Here is an 18,980-nt window from a genome sequence, read left to right as displayed (position 1 = left end):
ATCAGGTGGTTTAAATTTCTCAGAAATTTTACTCAAAATTAAGGCTAATTCCACTGTCATGCTAAAATAATAGTTTGAGCCAAAATAGCCCACAGCCAAAATATATAAATGCACTAATAATATAATAACTTGAAATGGGGCTAATTCCTAGAAAATGTTTACCTTTCTGGTTAGAGAAAGGTAACATTATTTGATGTTAATATCTGTGTCATTCCCGTGCTTTCCTTGAGTAATTTAGTCATCACAGCCCAATGACATATTAATTCTGAAATCATAGATGCATGGGCATTGTAACATAATGGCCTGCCTGGACTCTCAGCCCCACTGCAGTGTCTGGCAGCTGGGTGGGCTTTAAGCTGAAATTCTCACTCTGATTGCATTATAGTGGAAGCTGTTTTTCCACTGATGAAGCCAGAGAAGAGGAGTGATTGTGTGATGTCTAGATCACAAGACTAGGTAATGATAAACAAACATGTGTGTGCTCACGCTCTTTAACCTACAGCGGTCGAGAAGTGAAACCAGAAAATGGGGAGTTGGTCGGATAGCCAGCCACTGCAGTGGACACTGTCTGAATGGAGTCGCAAGCCAGGCCCAGAATTAAAGATTTATGAACAATTACAATCATCCCAAACTATCACCAATCTTTAAACACAGTGACAATACTTCCACATTACCCATTCCAGTGGAAAAGAAAGGGACCAGACAAAAACAATGTGCATCTAAACCACAGGGTGTGAATCACAAGGTTTGAAAAAAAAACTGAAAACAAACAAAATGACAATGTTCTAAGAGTAATACATATGCATGATAATATACAAGCAGCAGAATGAGGACTATTACAGAGAGAATTGAAAGCCTATGTAGCATTGGTGCTCTGATGAGAGGAAAACAAAAAAATGGGAGAAATTAAAACAAAATAAAAACAATTCAATTTGGGGAAAAAATAACATTTACCACTAAGTTTACCATCAGCACAACATGGGCAGGATCAAATCGCTGTAAAAAAGAAACACCAATTGGTTAAGCAGGAAGATTGAGGCACATAGAGAAGGGAGGGTGGGGTTGGGAGTGTGGTTGTGGGGTTTATTACCAGAGGGGTATCAGTGTGCCACCCCCCTTATCCCTTCACTCAGGGCTAGGTGCTTACAGGGATTAGCTCTCACCACGCACTCCCAACCACTCGTCCCAGTCCCCAGGCTCCTAGACTGGCGTCATTTTGCTCTCTCAACCAGAATATGCCCCCAAAGGTACAAAACTACGTCCCTTAAAAATAGACAAAAATGCCGGTATGCCCGTGACATTTACTATTTAACCGTTGCAGAGCAAAAAAACTACAAACCCCATCAGATAAGTACTTGGGTGAAGGAATTATATATAAAAAAGAGCCTAGTCTGATAGAATATTAACTACGACAGGTAAAGGAAGAAAGGAAGTTGTGAATCAAACGGAGCTTTTCCATTACATGGTACCAGCTCTAATCTACTTTACTCCTCTTTTTTGGATCCAACGTAACTTTATCCAAAAAAACAAAATGTGCAAATAATCGCCCTGATCCAGACTGAGTAAAAAACATATTTACTTCTCAAAATTGCTATGAAGACCAGCTACACAGAGGCGGTAGAGTACAGTAGAGACCATGTAATGGAAAACCGCTAAAAAGTTACATTTACTTAAAGAGTTTCTGCTAAAGGAAAATGACTGTTCCCCTTTTACTATATTATACTTGTCGAATATCTAGTCTGAGTTGATAAGATGCCTTTAGGGACGACCACCATTTCCCCCCCTTTGAGTTTTTTGCCTGGCAGACGCTTGTCAACCCAGATTGCAAAATCTCCCTGAGATTCTTTCCTTTCCCTCGCTAGCTTACAGCCAGCAAGCTTGTTTTGGGATGTGCTTAACCCCGGAACATGTGAACACATGACACACATAGAATGTACCTGAGGAAAGAGCCAGCAAGGCTTTGAGCAGTGCTTAGAGTGGGTTCTGCATTGCCATGTAGCCGCAGTTTTACCAAAGTACACTTTATAATGTAAACCGTACACCTATCTCGGTTGTTCCACTTCACTCCATTATGTGAAAGTAGTAGATGAGAATTTTAACCTCCAACACTGCTTAAAGCCCCAGGTAGGTGTGACAGTTTGAGGCAGGCAGGAGTGCACCCCTGGGACAAACATGCTGTGCAGGAGGGGCAAAGAAACGGGGAGAGGACGGGAGCATGTAACCATGGGGACAGAGACATTCGGGGTGTAGAAGGGTGGTGAGGTTTTCCCTGTAAGTTGACTCTATGGCCCGGTCAGTAACAGACACACTTGCACACATATCTCAGTCCCACATAATGACCAAAAAACATCCACACAAGTTTCACAGGTTTGGAGGTAGAAAAACAGGCAAACAAGCAGAGGGGTGGGGGAAACTTGTCTACTCTGCAAGCCATTCAAAGTCTGAGCCGTGGTTACAGCCAATCAGATTCCCGACAGCAGCAACGGAAACTCAAAGAGGAAATTTAAAAAATCTAACATACGTGGTGATGATGATTCTAAGGGATGTGATGGAATCATGGCTTCCTAAATCTATCTTGATTTCGAATGGATTTTTGTTCTTTGTTCAAATCGAAGCACATTACGCTTGTGCAGATTGAAATAAAGGTTTAGTGATTATGAAGCAAAAAGGAGGAAGCTGACAGAGGCCATTAGCCTACAGTACACTGTAAAAGGGTTGTTACATTGAGGTCAACTGCAGAGTGGGAGAAAGAAAACACACCCACACACACACACATACTGACATACAGAGGGGATCCAACAAACCTTACCTAAAAAGGGGCAAAAGGACAAAAGAAGAATAAGAACAAAGTCAATACAGTGAAAAACTTAAAAAAAGGGGACACAATGCTTTCACTTCAAACTTTAAAAACCTTCTCTTCCGGTGAGGAGGACAGGAAAGGAGAGGAAAATTATGATGATTATCCAGCAGACTTCAATGTGAAGCAAGGGTGTGATTGTGTTGAGTGAGCCTACTCCTAAATGCATTAGCAAATTTGAACAAGAGATAATGGGCTCCAACACAGGGCCATTAATTCCTACACAACAACTGGACACTTTGCCGCAGTCTCATCTGCCCACAAAGTAGGATGCTTATATAACCACGCATCAGTGGTGCCAGCGGCAAAGACAAGAGCACAGTCAGCCCCTGCAACTTGTTCTCTCCTTTACAGAATGCACTCATCCTTATCACATCTAATTAGAATGTTATTCAGCTATCTGGGGCCATTTTGTCAGACCAAATGCTAATGACGCTGCTGTTGTCGCTTTTATCCATACTCTTGTCAACCTGCCCAACATAAAGCAGTGTCCTGGTCTACTCTGGTCCATGGCCATTGTCTGGCAGTGAATACCTATGAGACAACACAGGGAACCAAGTCCATATATGTACATGAACAAGAGTTGCTACTCAAGCAGCCACGACAGTCTTCAGATCGGTGTGTTTCTGGAAGCACACCAATACACACAATCAACATTAAATGTCTAAACTTCAGACCACGACATATTATGGCTGTTCAATCAGACACAAACCAATGTACACAGATATAAACAGAGATGCAACTGATTTAAAGCTATAGCTGCCTTTATGACTATTTCCACACTGAGGCAAAATAATAATCACCAATTATAGGTGAACATGACTTCTCAGAGAATACCTTATTACTAGAAAACGGAACACATTTCTTTAACAACAAAATCAAACAACACAGCAATAATCTGGTGAAGTATAAGAACAACCATAGTCTGTTTACTCTGACAAGTATTAGCATGGTAAACCTTGGTTTTGTCATTATCTGCTCCAAATAAGCAACTATACACTGGTGCATGTTTCAATATACTCAAGATGAAAATTCCACAAACACAGGGAAGACAATAATCTAACTATGCTGCCTACAAATCCAATTATGCAGCACAAGATGGATGACTTTCAGTGACTTGTGTATTTTGCTAGCTCTGCACAGGCCCCAATATGTTCAGGCTATAACTTGTATACAGTCTGGCCATGTACTGGAGACTTCATTGTGCATAATGGGTTGTGATTCTCATTAGAAATCCTGATATTTCTGCCTGGTTACAAGAAGAGCGATGCACCTGATCAAGAGTTGCAATGAAGTAGACGGAATAGACTGCATGAGAGTTATGTTGGCTATGTTAGGTAGATTAAAATGGTATGGACTAAGAGGATAGAAAACTTGTTTGGTGGAGGGGTTACACAAAATGACATGCCAGAAATGATGTGAGAAAAAAAAAAGCTCCATTCTTTGCAGACTGAAAGGACTCATTTTGCCTGCCAGAGATGACATCACTCATTGACAATGTTACACATCATCCTTTTTGGAAAAAGAGCAGGAAAGGGTGAGGCGATGAAGAGAGAGTTAAGAAATGACTGAAGATAGAGTAAGTAAGATACTGATGAGGAGAGGAGGAAAGAGTGAGAAGAGACAAGAGGCGCGTTGGAAACATGCCAGGCCTCTGCACCACTGCCTCTGAGCCAATGAGCACAGCAGGGTTAGGCTAATGAGGAGCTGACGTATTAGCCAAGAACCGGCCCACACTCTCAGCTCTGCTCAGCCTGCTCCCTCCTACAGCAAGTCAATATCAACTAGGCCATCCAATTACAGCTGTCTTCAGAAAGTGAACCTCTTTTAACGCAGCGTTCTAGTAGAATGCTTTTTACATCCACATGCTCCTTTAAATCAATGTGCAGAGCTTACAGAGCATTTGTGGTATTGCTTTCACCACACTCAATAAGTAAGCATCCTTTATCTTAAAACAAAAGAACGCTTAAGAGTGCAGATATGATGTTTCTACATTTTCAAAAGAGTATGCTATACAGACAATGTTAGACTTTCAATGTCTAACATGTCTCAAACTATGGTCTGTATGGCATTCACATATCTTCACTAGTTTGTGTCTCCAGAGTCAACTATGTGCTCTTTGTTATCATTTCTGTGTCGCTGCCTTGAAAGAAAACAAACTAGGACATACACCTGCTCAGAGGATAGTTGCTTTTAATCAGGAGTTCAAAGTAAGATCTGGACTAAATACAAGACTTTCATGTCGGCACATCAGCAATCTATAACCACATTTTTTTCAAAGCTGGTTGGCTAATACAACTGTATGTATACAAAACGGCATCCAATTAAACTGGTATTTTGAGTGAGAACTAAATGCATCACTTGACGACAAATAAACACTTGCCTTCCTAACCCCAAGGGGTCCCCCCTGCCCTCTGTCTTAATCCTTTACAAGGCCTCGACAACATTCTTCTCAGCAGCATGAGAGCGACAGGAACAACTGGTATGACGGATGAGTAAATAAAAATCCATTTATCCAGCAACGGACACATAGGGAGAGATCAAGAGAAATAATTTAAAGAAAAGAAAAACTTGCCGATAAAAAAAATAATAATAAAAAGAAACAAACATGAAAACCTGTAATTGTGAGGGAGGAAAAAAACAGCTTAAGGTAGTGATCCAGTACCACCGGCATACATTGAACATAGGTGTAAGTAAAGAGGAGGGAGTCCTTACCCTGCATGGTCTTGCCAAGGCCTTGCCCCAACTTCCAGCCATGTTTCTGAAGCAGCCGGTGCCCGATGTTATCCTAGAAGAGAGAAGAGAGGAGAAAAAAACCAAAAATATTCCAATAATAAGAGGAGCTTGAATTAGTTGTCACTGGTCAAAAAACAAACAAACATAAATCATTCAGATCACGCTATCATCATCAGCACAACCACCACCACCATCAATAGTACCATCCACATCACCTACAGCATGTAACATCAGTGTCTTCCAGCACAAGGAGTGGTAAGGGCAGTTGGGGGTTTGTGGGGGGGAGGGAGGCTGAGAGGAAGGGTAGGTTTTCCACTATGATGAATACATGAGGCTATGTGAAGCCTGTAAACTACACAATTACTTCCTACAGTGGGGGTGCAGTTTAAAAACCTTTTTTGAAAGGCGGAGAAATTGTGCATGAGAATTTCTATTTATTTTATTGTATGATACAAATAAAAAAATCAAGTCACATCCACTAACTGATAAATTAAGGAGGAGAAGGAGAAGGGAGAGGGCAATATACTGTATGTATCACACGCATACATATATGAACCACTACAGAGCAAGATCTTAGTACACAAAGAAAAGTGACACAGAACAGGTATGGAAATCTTGCAAAACAAAGACCAGAAAACTCCAAGCTTGCTGTGATTCTGTAAATATGACAAGGGGGAGCACTATGAAACATATATACAGCTGTCACAAAAATATATAGCGAGAGGAAGAGACAGAAGTGGAGCTAGTGGGCCTTGGATTACCATTACAAGGCCCAGGGTGGAAAGAATGTGCATGTGTGAAGGGATATGTGGGTGTGCAGGTGAAGACAGGGGGACATTGTGTGCATGGAGCCACATTATATATACAAGAAATAGCTATTGTGCATGTTTTTGGAAATCTCCAGCATCTCTGGTTTGTTATCAATGGTCTGGTCCAAACCACTTTCAACAATTTAAAAAAAATATATAATTAAGTCTGTTGTTAGCATGCCTCTAATTTGATTGGTTTTGTAGATATTATTAAAAAACACTAGAAGAAGCATACCTTGATGGCCAAACATGTTCTTACAGAGGCTTCACAACAATCTGAGAGACAGTTGTCTCACAGTGAACTCCAACAATAATGCAACAACTGCAATTAATTTTCACTTTTTCTTAATACTTATGGTTGCTATGACAAAGTAAACAAAAACCTTTGTGGAGAAGATCAGGCAACTGATAATAAATCAAAGAGGCTAGAGAGGAGTGCAACATACACAACAGGAATTCCTAGCACACTCTGGGGTAAATTGGGCATGTCTGAGAACGTTATATCACTAGTTTGGGTCAGCAAGAAAACAAAAACATTAAGTGAAATGCAAGACCATCCCATCACTACACACTACAGAACATCCTCAAGCACAAATTAACAGTTAACAATGAGATTTCTTAATAAGCGGTGTGTTTTTATCTGTTGTGATTATAACTATTCCAAGCTTGTCTAACATTCACCAGAGTGCTGCATTCTACAAAAAAAAACATACAAACCAAACAAAATGGATATTTATAATCACAAAGAGATAGACATCAACTTTCACAAACAGAAAGTGAAGGGAGATGGGACAAAACCGCATGCAGCTTTTTGTTAAAGAGTTTTAACAAAAATAATCGTCGGTGTTAGTAGCGCACTGTGAATGGTACACATACAGAGAGGGGTGGGGCGGGTTAACAAAAGTCCAAGTGTGTTAGTCTCAGGTGGAGCAGGCACACAGAGGAAGGTGATGGCTCAATTAGTTCTCTTTGAAAAAGAGGAAGTCGGGACGGGGGGGGGGGGCAAAACAGAGCAGGCTGAGCCATGGTGGGGTTGAGTTTCTAAGGTGGTGGAAGTGAGCTGGGTTTGTATGGGTTAGTGCATGTGAAGGGGAGTGGTAGTCACACACACAGCACACACTGCATCTCCGCCCACAAGGTCTCATTTGGGATATATTTGGTCGTAATCCGTTTGTCGTCCACTATTGGTATTTCAAAGCAAACAGTGGCCTACATTTGCCCTATTCAAAAAATAAATATAAATAAATGCCGGTTGTTAAACTGAACAATGTTATATCAATACAATATATATATCCAAAACATTTGGCTGATGTCCCAATACCCAAAAGAGATAACCTAAACTGCTTCACTTCCTGTTTCTGTTTGGCGTTTGCTTCCTCCATTTCATGGATGTATGAGCGTGCTTACTCTGTATGACTGTCAGATCCCTTCTGCTGTGGGATGAGATAAGAGAGGAATCTGTGTTGCCTGGGCCCCACATGGTGGGAGGAGAACGGGAGACAGCCTGCCTGAATCAACTCATATCTGGGACATTAAAAGTGCCATCGCTGTGATTAAGATGTCCCTGCCTTGCCGTTTACTAGACATGTCATAACATACACAGAGTTAGAGGCTGTAAGGCCCTAGAGTGTGTTGCCTTCTCCCTGGTGGATAACGTTTCCCCTGACTTCACTGAGTAGGAAAACACTACAGAGTATGCTGCAGTGAACACCTCCCCTCTAACCGACATTGAGTATGCTTCTGTCATTTGCTGCAGTATTATGGCGCAGTAACACTCTACACATGAACACGTATATTGATTTAGAGAATTAGCTGGTCTATGAGGCTCATAAACATAAACTACAAGCCTGAGAAATGCTTAGCCTCTAATGCAATCCCTGTTAGCTGACCTGTTTATTTTTCATCACAAAAGTCTGACCAGGGGCTGCACAATGAAATGTAAACCTATGAAAGCTCATAGAGCATATTGCCTTACCTTATTTATTTATTATCCCAGTGAGATTTAAAACATAACAAAAACAAGAAGGGCAGGTTGGATGAGGCAACTGCTGATAGTTGTGTTTGAAAATGGGCTCAGAAAAGGTTAGAGGGCGGAGATGAGGCGCAGACTGCGTGCTGAACAACAGATGAGTGCACCAAAAGAAAAGACAGACAGACGGATGAAGGCAACGACGGCGAGTCCAACAGCAGTGCAAGTGGAGTGAAGGCATTTCCATACGAACCTGGCTTTAAAATACTGGGCTGTCAAAAAAACAGTCACACGTGACACAACGTAAGAAACCGGCCAACGCTTTCAACTGCAAATTCTGCTAGCTTCTCTAATTCGTAAAAATGCAAATCTCTCTCTACTTTTAAACAAACATAATACTGTATACAAACAGAAAAAGGAAGGCATGTCAATAAAATCCACCAACTGACTGTTAATACAGGAGAAAGAAAAAATAGAAAATGTTATCCAAACAAGAGATCTACAAGAGGGGGTGCTTTTAAAAGGGTGTGCACTGTGCTGTCATTGGCACAGTGCATGGTAAAATAGATGGTTTAGGGAAGTGATATGCAGGGGACCCCACCTAGAGACCTCAGAGTAATTATACGTTTATACGTGTACATTATGGATAGGTTTGTGTGTCCCGATATTGCCCTGGCTCAGATAACCAATGAGGATGTAACACAGAACAGGCATTCAAATTCACACATAGTGAGTCACTTAACCAAAATGAACCCAAATTATATCATTTTCTTTGGGTGACCTTTTAAGACCCTTTAGGGATCTGTCGTGCAAAACATGAGCTGCTGATACTCATCACCCTCTCTGGCGTCCCTGAGGAATGTATTTTGGCACGAGGACAGGACCTAGTGTCTGCTATTCCTCATAAACTCTAGCAGCTCCCTTGTGTTTGGTGCTTTGTACATTCCCGGTCCATCTCAGCAACTGCAGGTGTGACTAAATGGAAACAACTGTCCGAGGGCATCAAGAGCCAAATGACTACAACAGACAGATCCGGCTTCCCAGTAAGTTGGAAGCATGTTGTGCAGATACGGCAGATTGTGAGAAGATTAAATATTTTATTATCTCAGGGATGGGAAAGCATAGTCCAATTAATTTAAATGTTATATATATATATATATATATATATATATATATATATATATATATATATATCAATTTGAAAATACCTACTTACCTCATAATTCCGTGGGAACAATTCATCAACTAGAAGTTTTTCAAAGTGTAGTTGAGTTAAAAACATGTAGTTGAGTTAAAAACACTGAAGGCCACTACTACTCCAATGTTTTTAAACACAGACTCTGTAAATGTGATCGGACTGGTTAACTGACAAATGGCTTTGGATGTTTTTTTATATCTCCACTCTTACTGCAATGCTGACTTAAAGTGTTAAAATAAAATAAAAATTGGTCAGGTCTTATACCAAAGTCCTGTCAGTATATTACAGATATTTTGTGATGACTAAAACTTGGATAGAAAGAAAACTACATAATAAACGATTTACCAAGAAGGTGAATCTCCCTGTGGCCGGTACACATGTGTTTCTTAGATTTGTGGTGTGTATGTGTGGTTTCTGTGGCTCTGAGGCTGCCCGCTGCATATCGCTCTGGGACAGGGTCAGGTGGGGGAGGGGTGGGGTTTTTGGAGGGACTGGTAGGGGCAGGAGATGAGGGAGGAATGATTCTGGGGGAGATAATTGTAGTAGTGATTAGGACAGAGTGTTGAGAGAAAATTGTACTTAATGCTACCAAGTTAAACACATGCAATGCAAAAACAACGTTAGAGAGAAAGAGAAAAGACCAAAAGGGAAAGGAAGAAAGAGAAAAAAGATCCCAATAAAGTACCACAGACCTCTAGCTGCCTATAGATCACACACAATAAGTGGCAAGGGAGGGGCTCCGAGAAGCTGGGCCGACGCATTCACTAACAGATCATTGACACACCTGTATACCCAACAACATGGTTACTTGTTTCTTGTCTTCTACTGACATTTTGAGTTGCTGGGAGCCATTTGGCTGGTATGTTGGGACATTTTGCCTTTCAAAATAGGAAATGTGTCATTTGTACTATGAAAGCAAAGCTGATATAACAACAGGTGTCACCAATCCTCTAGTAATACCAGGTTTAATTGGTGGCAAACCTTTTATGATTACTTGCCTGCGGATAAAAAGTCTGCCACCTTCATCTTTGGGGATGCACTTTCCAAAGGGCATATGTCAGGTGTGCAACTTTAATTATTGGTGAATAAATTACTCTGATGTGGTCATTTTTTCTCAGCTGTGTTAAGAACTGTGTGATGCTGCAGCGCAGCCCTCAGGGCCCCTCCACAAATAATAGCGCAGTAGCAACAGAGCCACTAAAGCCAGGTGAGCAGGCCACCTCTCTCCCTTCTTTATTCCCTCTCCAAAGCCCACACACCATGGAATGTTTGTATGCCCGTGAGAAAATACGTCATACATAAAACTGAACCAGGATATTACGTTTTAATGTTCTTGGTTCACTAGCTATGGAAAACATTATGTGCAGGCTACATTAGTTTTTTTTTCCAGTTGAATTTACTTGGGCTTATTCATTATTCAAATTTTCAATTTACACATTTATCAAAAAGGCCACGGCAGTTGTTTAAATATAGCTTTCATCAAGGAAGAAACTTTCTATTGTATAAGCTTTTAATAATTAATAAATTATAATTATTGAAACAGTTGCCTGCTCCTACAGGATTCATTTTTTTATATTGTATGCCTAATGGTTATTTTTATCTGGCTGCTGATCCCTTTCGATTGGCTCAAATAGCAAATCAATGATGCTGAGGCGAGGTGACCCGACAGTGTAGTTTAGAGGAGTTTGGGCCTGCTCACCACAGGGCTTCAGAGACAGAAAGGATGGAGAGAGTGAAAAAGACAGAAAGAACATTGCTGCCTGCGCTATTATCCATGTGCCTCTTCAGCGAAAAAATGCAGTCCCAGTTGCACAAGCACCATGCCAGCACAGAATGACAGAGGGTACTGTACACCGAATCACTGTGTAGTAGGGAGGGAGCGAGAGAGGTAGAGAGAGAATAGATATAGTCGAGTGTGATAGTAGTGAAACAGAGAGAGAGAAAGACAGTCAGAGAAGCGTTACAAGGACCCTAAAGATAGGATATAAGAAAGCAGAGCGTGCAAATACAAACCGGGTCATTGCTGCTTAGCTAATAGGGGGCCAATTCGCTGCAGGAGAGAAATGTCGAACACCCCAAGTTGTGTACAATAAGATAACTGTCCTATAGACACAAACACATCAATTCTAAAGCTACATTTAAAAACACACTCATTCAAACACAAATGAAGCCATTCACACCATCTGATCTGCACTCTCTAAGTTGCTAAATGAAGTGGAATAAGCACTGCCCACTTTTTATTAACGAACTAATTCTAACCACTGCAAAATCCAGATATTCAAATTGTAAACTCTTAACTAATTTGGCTGTAATCTGCCCTGCAACATGTTTGTTTTTGTTTAAGAGGGTCTCATTTAGGGTCAACCTTCCTCTGACTACATTTAAACCACAGAGCGGTAAATTATGTCAATCACAAATGGCTCATAGAAAGAAAAAAAAACTAAACTAAAAGGCAGTAAATCATGAACCAAATAGTCTGTTCATTACTTACAAACTACACAAGATAGTTTAAAACGGATGAACTACAACTTTTCAAAGCATTCATAAATGGCAGTGCTTTATCCACTCCAAGCTTTCAGACTCATCTCATCTCATAGTGCTAAGATGACTAACAATGGGTGACTGATTCAAAAAGCAAACGTATATCTGAAAGCTCTAGATAAGACAGGAAGATCTAGCATTTATTTATTTATTCTAAATGTCACACAGGAAATGGAGTAGGCAGAGGACATGGGAAGTGGAAGGGGATTTAAGGGCATTAATGGACATGAGACAAGTGATTCTACAGGTTAGATGTCAAATGTGTTCAAGAAAACACTGGATGCATCTACATGGACAGGAATGAATGGAGTAAAAAAAAGGTGTGGTTCTTATTCCTCCCTGGACCAATCATCCACTCTCACAGCGGGTCCAATGGTGCGGGATGAAAGATTGCAGCCTTACCGATTCGATGGGCTTGTCCAGGGACGCCTGCTCCAGCTCCAAGTGGCCCTCTTCATAGGCGTCAAAGTGATTCCCACCCTGAGTGACACACGTAGAAAAGCTCATTTTAGATTTGTATATAATTATGACCTGCTTGGGTTGGTGGTAAGAGTTGACACAATTAGTCAATTGACAGAATAGCAGATTCATTTGGAATGAAAAATAATCATTAGTCCAAGCCCTAATTAGTAGCAATCACAGAAAGCGAAAGGATCCACATTAAACACTTACCTACACCAGCAAAATCAGCATTTTACAACAAGACACTAACCGAGTTTATTTTTCAAAACAATTTGACAGCACTGTGCAAGAAGGTGTGCACACTGCCTATCATTTGCAAAGGGTAATAGTAATTCAAGCTGATTCAGACAATCACACAAACTGAATAGTAGAACTGGGACTTTGTAGCAGGTATATTACCCACAACTCAAGATAGTGTTGTATTTGGGAGCCAAGAACTCTCAACAAGAGATTAAAAGTACTGTTTGTGTCACCCAATCTATTTGTGAAGTAGAAATGTTGGTTTTATCATGCCATATCTTGGACAAATTATAAACATATCTATTATTATAATAATCTTTATTAAGGACTCAGATGGTCCACTCACATCCAACATACACACACACATTATTGATGAAAGCAAACCACAATTTACCTGAACCATGTGTGGAACGCATAAGGTATTTATGAATACACAATGTTTAAAAGATACACAGAGAAACATTTGCTTAAGTGCAGCATAGATGCAAAGCTCCATGCACCAGAAGAGAAAAGTACACACAGCAGGTATATGCTACGACCGGAAATACAAAAGAAAAAACTATGTTAGTCCCTTAGTTTGTTTTTTACCTTTATTCATACACGTAATCTCAGTGAGACACGTGGTCTTATTCTCAAGAGAAACCTGGTCAGACAACAACAATACACAACACAAAGTTACAGGCAGACAAGACATTAAGTACAGACTGAACGAATAAAGTTGTTGTCTCTGTAAAACATATATATATATATTAGGTAAACCTTAATTTTCAGATTATCGGCATTTGGTGATCCCTGCTGTCAAGAGACCGCAGGGATCAAATAATGTCCGCAGACACTGCAGGCAGCCTCAACGGTGTGGCTGCTGTGGAGCAATGTTAGCGCTTTTTTCATTTTATACCCACATTTTTACCTTGTATATTTTATTTTAATAATTACAGACCATTAACTCGTCATAACCCATCCCATTTTGCACCCCCCCCCCCCCATTTAATATAGCCTTCAATATGAAGATTAGATTACAATTTATGTTTGTCAAATTCATTAAGCATATATGGTTCATACCTTGCCCTGGTTGGGACAGAGAGTGAGTAATGAGCTTGCTACCTAAACCAAAAGGAGTGTGTTTATATAGTAGAGCAGTTGCTGCCCTGAGACAGATGGCTTCCTCTCTTTAGCAGCAGAGGGGAGAAGAAGGTCATGTTTGTGTGCTTGTTTTCTAGTGACCTTCACGCAAGCAAAAATCTGAGAGATTCCAAAAATAGTTGACAGCTCATATATGTTCTAGTTGTTGACAGCTGCTTATAATAGGTCATGTGTAGACAACTAAGTCTTATATAACTACACAGAAAATATACGACTTCCTGAGGTTTCATTTCACCGTTTCAGGTCTATTTGTGGGACTGGACACGCACTGCAGGATATTTACTTTGCCTCTCTCTATCATTGAGGACTTCTTTTATACAGTACAGCGACAGAATGAGCAGAAAACAGATGTAACATGGGCTGAGCCATGCAGGAGAATGAAACCCCCACACTCTCTACGGGAATCTGGATTTACAGCGATAGGCAACTGCTCAAATCAGCCCACAATAACCAGGTGATTTGATGCCACACTGGCAGCCCTTAATTCAGACGAAACAGGAGCCGTCATCAGCATGAGTGAAGCTGGGGATTATGTGAGGGGAGATGCGGAGAGGAAGAGTAAAGTAATTATTTACGAACAAATCGATGGCTCCCTGCTCCCACCACTGCTCAGCACATTTAGGGACAGTTTCGCAGACATGGATTGCTTACCTCTGGACTACCTTGTACTTTTCGATGGAAAATCTCCATTCAAATTCCATTTAGTCCGGGAGTAGGCATAAATCATCTCTGCGAAACTGGCCCAGTTCAGTACAACCCAAACCTTTTTTTAACTGCTGCTTGCTTCCTCATTCCCTCTGCATGCTACAAAAATGCTGCAAGAATTATCTTCACTTCAGTACATTTCCATTTGTACTACAACATTACAAAGGAAAGGATGATCCATTGCACCCCACATTGGACATGTTAGAACTTCTGCTGGCCAGCTCTGGGGAGTTTCAATTGCCTGGTTGTGGTGTGTTTCTGCAACTTAACATAAGCAGCATTCTATTGTTACGACAACAATCTAAATCAATAGAGTGAAGAGAGCTGTTGGACTGGTTGGGCTGTAGATATTTAGGTAGACAATCTGTGGTTGTTTCCTGCACCCTGTTGCTTGGCAGCAGGATTTAAGTCCAGGGAGGGAAACTTTCTGAATACTGAACATATGAATGTGTTCACAGCAGAACTCACACACAGACATTCACTGTGCTGAGCTGGAGCTGCCTTCAACAGGCTCATTCAGACCACACAGCAATTCACCTCTTACTGACAAAACAGCAGAATACTGAGTTCCCGGTGGACACCAACACAGCAAGTGTGGAGGAAAAACACAAGCAATTTCACAAACTTTTTCACAAAATATGCATAGACATACAAAGGATTTTATGGCATGTCTGATCATTTGCCTAATATTTTACCACATCACTGCTACAGCTACTGACTACTTTGAAAACAAACTGCTGCAGTAATTGTAGCCAAGTTAAGGGACTATCCTATACAATATTTCATAAACCAAAAAGACCCAAAACCAAGTCGGATCACTGGGGTGACTGTGCTTGCCATGTTTCTCTAAATTGGGACATTAATGACAGAACAAAAGTGTATGGAAGAGCAGCTGGGTTGGTGTTATTGTAAACCCTCTCTCTGTTCATAGAGCGACTCTCCTCTTCCTTCACACATCACTGGGGGGAAAATGATAGTAATGTCTATGTTTATACAATAACATGATGACATCAGTACTTTTCCAATGGAGCAATGTGATGTAGGAAAAATAGCTCCTGGAGTAAATATTTTGAAGCTGCTCAATAAATGACACCCGTGCTGTGCATAATCGGGTATCATCCCCTATGCATTTTTTAACCTTTTTACAGAAATTTGAGGTTGGTTGTTGATAAAAAACACTTCAAAACTACTGCAATGTTTTTTTTAAGAAGGGAAGGAATTTGATTCATTCACCTTCTTCTGGAGACAAGATGTCAAGCAGAATGACATCTGGTTACAGAGATAGCAGATCATTCAAAAAACAATTATGCCAAAGAATTAAAAACCTATTAGGTGGCTTGAAAATGTGGAAAGATACAAGGTATGACTGATGCTGGGTAAAGCAGGGAGATGAATTATTATGTAATCTGAGGGATTTGATAGAAAATAAATTAGATTAATAACAAAGAAACTGGAAAATATGGCTTAAAATGATTTTATAGTTTTGTCTATATTGTGTTAGGACTTGACTGGGTGTGGTCTTAGATCACAGATAGGCAAATGGAAGAAACAGCTCATACAAGCATTGTGCAATTCAGCAACTCAGCTCTGGAATGAATTGGAATATACAGTTGAAATAACGCCATGTTATTCACTGTTGAATATTAGTATTATTAATGCAAAATAAAAACCCATTGTGTGTTCAGCTTAGCCTAGGCTACTTAGCTTCCAGTCAAAAACACAATTAAATAACAATTAGGCCTATAAATATACAAGAAACAACATTTTCAACAAAAACACCTTCGGTAATACAATATATTCTTTATAGAAGGAAAGACACAGGTTAAAAACCGAATTATTTAGTGATTATGAGCAAATTAGGACATGTTGTTAAACTAAAATCAATCGATAACAATGCCCCACACTTCAACTGCATGTGCATTTAAGTCGTTAGATAAATGTGACAACTAATTTTACGTAATGTCATAAAATTACTGGAATAACAGATAGTTGGCTTAATGTACATTTGTGCTAGGAAGCTGCGTTGATCGTAAACAAGATGTCAAAATGATACGGCCATTTTTTTTTGCTAGTGCTAAAATAGCCCTATGTGCGTACGAGATAGCTATCTGCGAGTTAGCTACCAAATGTTAGCGTGTCGATAAATAACCAAGGTCACTAACAAGCTAGTTGACTTCAATATCTGTTTTGGTGATGCATGGTTGGTAGTGTTACGCAGTATGCACAATGTGGCATCGATGATAGGAGTTAAATACAATAGCCAAACAAACACTAAGGCGTAAGGGAAGTTAAATTCAAACGCCGCAGTGCAATGGACGTTAGCTTAGCTTGCAGTGCTAGCGAGCGACATCTAGACCCGAAATGCACGATGCAGTTTGTGATAACTCTCAACCGTCTGTGATGTTTTGTTCCGTGTTGGTACGCTTAATCGTCTGGACACGATGGGATAAATGTAAATTGGCAGTATGTCTAACATGCATTACCTTGAAATCACGCTCTTCGTTGAACCTGGAAAATCTGTCGGCCATTTTCTGAACGCAGCAGCTTCTCCTCTCGCGTTCCGTCTGTGTCTGACACAAGCTGTGGTGATGCTGCTCACTCCGCAAACCATTCACTCTGAATTGACCTGTCACAACAACTAGGCTACCTCATTCATCAAACTGTATTAAAATGGGTAGGCCTATTTCGTTTAGCTGCATCATGCATAGTGGTCATGACATTGTTATTGCTATTTAAAAGCTGTTTTCTTGTAAATTCATAGTCTATGTAAACACAATTCAAACTAGGCTATATATTATTTTATTATTTGGTTTGTTAAAAATATAATAACCTACTTCTGTTGAAAATGTGTGTCCATATGTTCCATGCATTATAGACCTATATGCTTCTATGTTTCTAACATTAGTCCTATAAAAGGCCTGTATAGGCTATTTTATTTTACATAGGCCTTGGCCTAATATCCCTTTATTAATTGTACTAGGCCTACTTATAACATACATAGGCCTATATCGAAAAATTATTTGGAAAATATTGGTCAAGAGGCTCAATAGCAACTTTTTGTAATAGGACCCAACATAGTCTGTCTGGCTATAGCAATCACTAAATAGGCACATTTGTGGTAATGATCTCTTAATTAGCCTATAAGAGTTAGGGAATTTTGCAATATCCTTAGGACATGTTGTAGCCTATATGTCCCCATTTACAACATGACCAATCATGCAGATTAAACTATAACCTTTCCACACATGACACCATTTCCACTGTATAGGCCTATGATGATGCCAAATACTTTAAAGGGAACTCTTGTATTATAAGGTCATATTGCATAGGTTGGTCCTCTGTTCAGATGGTATAGCCTCCTGTCAGTTTGCAGACATGCAGAAAAAAAACTTTAGTAGTCTTTTCTCAAACATGCTTCGCAGAAGCAATGGCAACGTGATCCACTATTTTGTTTCCCAAGCTCAAACAAAAATACTTGACTTTCCTCTTCTTTGGGCTCTGTTGACAGACTCAGATGTTGCATGAACTGGATTTATTGATCTAAGAAAAGGAGATCTATTTTAGTAAGCCCACAGTGTTTCATGCCTGTCTAGTCCATACTTAATGATTTAATGATAAGCAAAGCCTGTTTTAAAACCATGGGATTGTGATACATAGTCAGGTTATATGTATAGGCCCGTCTATTTTTTGGTCAGATTAAGTAAATCTGCAATTTTTTATTAAATGACTAGTATGTGGGCTATATATCAAAAGTTTCACTGGTGTGAGTTGCAGTCAATATTTTGGTCATATCCGACATCAAAATCACAGTTACATCATCATCAACTGACTTTTAAAATGATTGAGAATTAAATACACTACACTAATTCTTGGTATTATTAATAACATTTTATTGCAGTAGCCAATAACCTCCTACAAATACCTGGGAGTCTGGATTGACAGCATCCTCTCCTTCACTGAACATCTGTCCTTTCTGCAGTCGAAAGTAAAAGCCAGACTCAGCTTCCTCTCGCAACCGCTCCTCATTCACTGCCTCTGTCAAACGCTCCCTGGTTCAGCTTACTGTCCTTCCACTATTCGATTACAGCGATGTCATCTACAGGTCCGCCCGTAAAGGAGCACTTGAGCGGCTTAACGTCCTCTATCACTCGGCCATTCGTTTTGCAACCAACAAACAGGACCACTGTGACCTCTACACCTTGCAAACTGGCCACCCCTGGACATCAGGCGCAACATCCACTGGCTGATGCTGGTTTTTAAAACTCTTCTAGGTCTCACTCCTCCCTATCTAACTCAGATTCTTCACCTGCGCCCCCACCC

At 40.2% G+C, this 18,980-nt stretch overlaps 1 protein-coding gene across 8 annotated transcripts in view; it reads right to left on the bottom strand.

Annotated features, from left to right (window-relative positions):
- Nucleotides 1-17,256, bottom strand: part of gpatch8 (G patch domain containing 8) — a 29,125-nt gene extending 11,869 nt beyond the window's left edge. The window contains exons 1-7 of one of the 8 annotated variants that reach the window (XM_080044307.1): nt 17,144-17,229; nt 13,401-13,455; nt 12,513-12,590; nt 11,583-11,619; nt 8,625-8,643; nt 5,573-5,645; nt 955-996 (exon numbers count right to left, since the gene is read on the bottom strand). Coding sequence is in view for 4 of the 8 variants with exons in the window: in XM_080044302.1 (XP_079900428.1) it covers nt 5,573-5,645; nt 12,513-12,590; nt 17,144-17,188 (196 nt within the window). In the remaining 4 variants the exon portion in view is untranslated. Of the gene's footprint in view, nt 1-954; nt 2,810-5,572; nt 8,644-11,582; nt 11,620-12,512; nt 12,591-13,400; nt 13,456-17,143 lie in introns of all 8 variants that reach the window. The other 7 variants (XM_080044308.1, XM_080044306.1, XM_080044303.1 and 4 more) reach the window with 7 other exon arrangements.
- Between the last annotated feature and the right edge of the window lie 1,724 nt (nt 17,257-18,980).

This window comes from Ammodytes marinus, assembly GCF_949987685.1.
Source record: "Ammodytes marinus genome assembly, chromosome: 16".
Classification (NCBI taxonomy): domain Eukaryota; kingdom Metazoa; phylum Chordata; class Actinopteri; order Uranoscopiformes; family Ammodytidae; genus Ammodytes; species Ammodytes marinus.
Note: the sequence above shows the minus strand (reverse complement) of the source record. Positions and strands in the feature narration are given on the sequence as shown.